This window comes from Poecilia reticulata, linkage group LG2 (assembly GCF_000633615.1).
Source record: "Poecilia reticulata strain Guanapo linkage group LG2, Guppy_female_1.0+MT, whole genome shotgun sequence".
Classification (NCBI taxonomy): Eukaryota; Metazoa; Chordata; class Actinopteri; order Cyprinodontiformes; family Poeciliidae; genus Poecilia; species Poecilia reticulata.
In genome coordinates this window covers 13,619,302-13,624,693 of record NC_024332.1, presented here as the reverse complement: position 1 = coordinate 13,624,693, position 5,392 = coordinate 13,619,302, and the positions used below count along the sequence as shown (strand labels likewise).

The window sequence follows — 5,392 nt, the reverse complement described above, 5'->3', positions numbered from 1 at the left end:
TATATATATATAACTTTTAAAAACTTGAAAAAAAGTTTGCCAAGTTCTGACCTGATTATTGACAGGATGCAGCCAGCTCTGGGTCAGCTGATGGGTGACCTCATCAGATAACAGCCTGGCCCCTGATGTTCACCCTCTCCACTCAGAAACATACACTTACCCAGGCTTGTTCAGCTTCAGGAGAACTTTTCAAAGAAAATAACAGAAGTTAAAAAAAAATAAAAACCCACAACATTCACACTGGGACCCTATTGTGTTTTTGGGACTTGACAGCTCATGCTCCCTCTGTCCTCCCTCGTTAACTGTACCGCTGATCCGTTCGTCTCGACAGGTGCTCCTTTCTGAAATGATCACTTAGGTATATTTAGATTTTGAAACCTGAGAGGTCGGGCCTCTGATTGGCTGCGTCAGCCACATGATAACCTGGGTAGAAAGTGCAGCTGTGTGCTGTCGCCCAGCGTTTCTCTGGAGGGAGGCTGGGAAGGCTTTGGCGTCTTTGGGAGACCAATAAACTTAAGTATAACTGGTAAGCAAAGGAAAGGATGAATCTACAAAATCCCACGTTTTTATACCACCTGCATGGCTTTCCATCAGCTTGGAGTGTCTCCGGTTCTTTTTCCCCACTGGCCTTAGGAATCCCAAAGGAGTTGACTGTGGATTAAGAAGCAAGAATGCTTTCGTACGTTTTGAAGGAATAACCTAACAAGCAAGATCTTGAGGAAGTGAAGGAACATCAGGGCCAGACGCAGCTTTGGATTTACCTGAAATCCCAGCAGCATTCACCGCTTTGATCTCTTTTAAAACCAAGCTGATGCCTCTTTTTCTTTTCTTTTTTTTCCCCTTCTACGTTGGCTTTGGTTCACATGGTTCCTAGTTTTACAGATAAGATTCAAGTTAAATCTCGAGATCTGGCAATCAGACGCTAAAAAAGGTAGTTAATATGCCGCCCTATATTTAACCTGCAGCCTCAGAAGGCATTGCATCTCCATTTGCTAAACACAGTCAGCCAATCAGGCTCTGGCATTAGCTTACATGTCAAATAGCAGAAGCACCGTTGGGCAGCTGTCGCCAACCTTCAGCCAGGAGGCACCGTTCCCTCAGCTGTGTTGTGGCATGTCAAGGGGCAGAAGGGTGGGAGGGGGGTCTTTTGATGCACTGGGGGGTCCAAAAACACGGAATTAGCTTCTGAACCTTCCTGTCTTGATGTGAATGCGCTGATAAACACTACTGTTGAGACATTTCACACGCTTTGTCATTTTATTTAGGTGTGTGGCAAATCACAGAGTTGGAATCAGACTGAGCCCCTTGTGAATGGCAAGTGAAGCTTCCTTACTATGGAAATACTGTAGAACTTTACTGTTAGCGTTGTTTTTTTCTGTTTTCCCCAAAAACTAAGCTGAGAGAGGAATGTTTAACAGTTTTGAATGAGTGATTTTTTAAAATTCTAATTATTTTTATTATTGCTAGTAGGGGACATGCAGAGTGTTGTATGTTCCAGAATAACGGGCTGATTAATACTTCTGTTCTTGTTAAAACCGTGAATGCCTGAAAGTATCGTCTCTGTTTTGTTCAGAGCTTTTAAAACTTGCCAAAATGGCGGACACTGGAGACGAATATGACGAGTTTGGAGATGAGGAAGATGAAGAAATCATGGGGGTGGTAAGTGGATGTCTTCTCACCTCTTAGCAGAAAAAAACAAACAAAAAACTGGCATGCAAGACTGTTTTCTGTATTGCCAATTGTTTTTCATCTTTTTACTGAATGGATCATTTGCTGGATCTGTAGATTCAACCAGATTACCTAGACTGTAATACTTTGAGATGCGCTTTTCATGTGTATCATGTCGATACCTGCTGCCATGCAGTTTCTTTTTAAATCAGACAACAGTTTTGGAGCATTAAGATCTTAAATGAAACTTATTTCCTTGCTAAACTGTGGATACTTTGGCTGCACGACATGAGCAACAACCAGCAATAGCCATAGATTTTAAATACATGCATTTGAATCTGTAAATACTGAAAGGTATTTATTTTTTTAATTGTCTAAATGTGAATTAGTGTGCTTTCTCCAGGTTATGTGAATGAGGCCTGTACCTACAACATGTCTTATACCAGTGCATCACTTCATGTTGTGTTTGTTGTCTCCGTGACAGTGGTTGATGGAAGAGTGAAAGCAGAAGGCTAACAATTAATCCTGAATTTCCAATGGAAACGGGGTTATGGTTAACCTTGTATTCTACATTCACAGTACTGCTGATGTCTTATAGGGGAGCCCAAACGACTCGGGCCAAAACTGTATTTATTCAGTCAGTTTGACTCCCATATAACACATCAACAACCGGATTTGCCGTCTTTCGCTGCAAAGATGCAAATCATTTGGGAGGTGGGACACACTGACAGGTGCAAAATCGATACGCTCTGATTTCACTAGTACTTTCATCTATACTGCGGAGAAAAGTTGCATTGTCTTGCGCAGGACGTGGGACGGCTGTTGTCTAATCTACAGAATGGGGAGAAACATGGTGCTGTTGGGAGACATGATGAAAAATACGTAGCTTACTTTAGAATCTACAGAGTAACTTTTTATTTTATTTTATTTTATTTTTTTGGAATAAGTGCCAAGATTCAATTTATGTCTTAGTTTTCTCAGTCGTTTTTTTTTTATTCTATTTTCTTTATTACTTAAAAGTGTCATTAAATTGCTTTGACCTGGAAAAAAAAGGAGAGCAGAGATCTCTGAGTGGCGTTTAGACAAATTTAGAAGTTGAAGAGATGGAGACGTAAAGGGAGAGAGAGCGAGGGCAGCAAAACGAGACGAGCTATAAATCACGCTCCAATATACTTCTTCAACATGTTAACTTTACTTTTGTGAAAGTTGTGCTTAGTAGGGATGGACGCACTGAGGAACAAAGAAAAGATGGAGTTCATCCATGCCTATGGTTCTCCCCTGTCTGATAGATTTGGATATTTAAGCCTCTTACAAATGTTGATTAAAACGATTGAGATGTTATTTCTCTCAGCTCTGGTTGTCCGATCCAACTTATGGTTAATTTGAAGGATTTCGTTGAAGATAAATAAGCACAGTCACAAAACAGGAAAATAATAATGAAAACTTAAAACTCAGTGAAGCCGTTTTGATCTGTAAATTAAATCAGATTAATTTGTACTAAGTTTAGGGTTAAGGGGCTCCAAAAATGTGCTTCACATTCATAACACAACGTCTTTCTTTCAAACAGCCAGTGTCTGAGGAGGAAAGTTGTGCATTTTACACATCTGGCCAAGGATTTTCTGTATTTCTTACATATTTTTTTTTTTACAATTTGTCTAATTTCTAATAAAGAACATCATTTACACAGAAAATTGTTTTTACAGAAAACACTCTGGCGTTTCTAGATAACTAAAATCATCATTAAAAAATGATTCCTAGGTTTCAAAGACATAGTCCCCCGTTAAGCTTAAATTTTTTGTTTTTTTTGTCATATTTTCCATCAAAAGCAACAATTTGTTACATCAAACCAACTTTATGCAAAGGTCTTACATACAGCTAAGCTAATTCAATTGAAAATGAGTTGGACGTTATTCAGTTTTTTAAAGCACTCAAATGTAAATGTGTGGAAAAATAAATATATTCATTACCCTGTAATTTGGATTAAGCAGGCTGCTGCCGCTGCTGTAGCAACTGGTCAACAAAGGCAAGAGGGGAATGAAATAAATAGAAATAGAAATATTCCCATCTGGTGTTTCTAAATCTATTTCAGGAATCAAAGATGGGGAGCAGCGCGGCTTAAATAGCACAGACAATATCAACGCATTTAATCCTCTGCTTAATAGAGGCTCAGGTCGACTGCTGCCACAGTGACATCACAGCTTATTTGCAGCCAGAGGGGGTTCTTACTCGTCTGTAGCATTTCCAGGATCAGAATCTCCTGCTATTCCCCCGGCAGATAACATTCAAGAACAAAACCAAACAAAAAACACACTAGTGCCAGTCGCTGTTTAACACCAGAGCTGTGGGAAAAATCAACCTCAACCCACACAAAGTAATCTGCTGTTTCTCCCGTTACTTGTTTTGGTGAGGAATCCAAAAGTCTGTCCTTCGTTTGTAATATGTTGAGCAGATTACAACAACAACAACAACGACGTACTCTGAGCAGCACTCTAAGTCCTCTCAGGTAAAACACCTCCTCCCAAGGTGCACCAGCTCAAGCAGGACAGGAAAAGCTTGTCTGCATGCCTGAATGGAACAAAAACTAAGGTCAAATTTGATCAAGCGTGTTGTTTAACCTTGCTGGGTTTGTATGTTACTTGTAAAGACGATTGTATCATTAGATACAACTTTTTTTTTTTTATTGTTTATGGGTTTTGGTTACTTTTTAGATGAATCAAACGTTGCCTCAGTTACTCATGATCCCCACCGCTTCCTTTAAATTGATTTAAATTGAAGCGTTTCTCATATAAATTTGACTTTTTCAAATTTTCATCAGGAGGCATTCGGTTATGATTTCCTCTTTTCCCGTGAATGTGATTTATCACAGTGCTGCTCTACAAAACAGGAAAGACAATCAAACACAGCAGTCAAATCAGACATTTGTGTCGATCTGTTTACGTCAGAAAATGGCTACTTACCTAATCTTGGCCTTTTCTTTATAACAACTAACGCTGTGAGTAACAAGGCTTGGACTCACGTCTTCACTTCCCAACAACATGGAGGTTCGGTTTATATTGTTTTACTTCACCCTACAACCAGCAGAATAGGAAACTCACACAGAGCTAGTGATGCAGTGCATTCTGTGTACTTTACACTAAAAGTATGCAAAGAAGATGGACAAAAAGAGAGAAGGAAAAGATTCACAAATATGAAGTGAAACAAGGCGAGGCCCTGTTACATGACAAAAAAAACAGATCTGATCTTTATTTTTATTTTTTACAAACTCGTGTGTAGAAATTCATCCTTTTATTTATTTATTTTTGGTATTTTTAATCAAGCTGTTACTCTTCTGTGATTACTACCTGACAACTCGCTGCATGCTTCTTGTCTCCATTTCAAGCTAAACCATCAACAGACAACACATGACATGTACCAGTAGGGAGTTTAATTTTTTAGACTTCCTGCAATTTGTATAAATCAAAATAAACAAAATGTCTCTACATGTTTGCAAACCCCTATCAAACCCCAAGCTACTCATACTCACTGGCTAAAGCAGGGGTCACCAACGTGGTGCCCGCGGGCCCCCTGTCGCCCGCGGGCCCCTTGTCAGTCGCCCGTGGGGCTAGTTCTAAAAATAGCCATTCTCATTAGAGAGCATTGCCAAATAAATTATTTAATATTTTTACATTGAAGTAGTAAAATTTGTTTATATTCAGAATTTTAAAAAAAGCTAATTATAAAAAAA

General features: G+C 39.2%; 1 protein-coding gene across 18 annotated transcripts in view; it reads left to right on the top strand.

Moving 5' to 3' along the window:
* Nucleotides 1-430: 430 nt before the first annotated feature.
* neb (nebulin) overlaps nucleotides 431-5,392 on the top strand; it is a 66,401-nt gene continuing 61,439 nt past the window's right edge. For 15 of the 18 annotated variants that reach the window (XM_017301945.1, XM_017301942.1, XM_017301920.1 and 12 more), the window contains exons 1-4: nucleotides 431-526; nucleotides 1,266-1,314; nucleotides 1,574-1,659; nucleotides 4,118-4,171. In XM_017301945.1, coding sequence (XP_017157434.1) covers nucleotides 1,594-1,659; nucleotides 4,118-4,171 — 120 coding nt within the window. In that variant the 5' untranslated portion in view covers nucleotides 431-526; nucleotides 1,266-1,314; nucleotides 1,574-1,593. The remainder of the gene's footprint in view (nucleotides 527-1,265; nucleotides 1,315-1,573; nucleotides 1,660-4,117; nucleotides 4,172-5,392) is intronic. The other 3 variants (XM_017301951.1, XM_017301948.1, XM_017301918.1) reach the window with 2 other exon arrangements.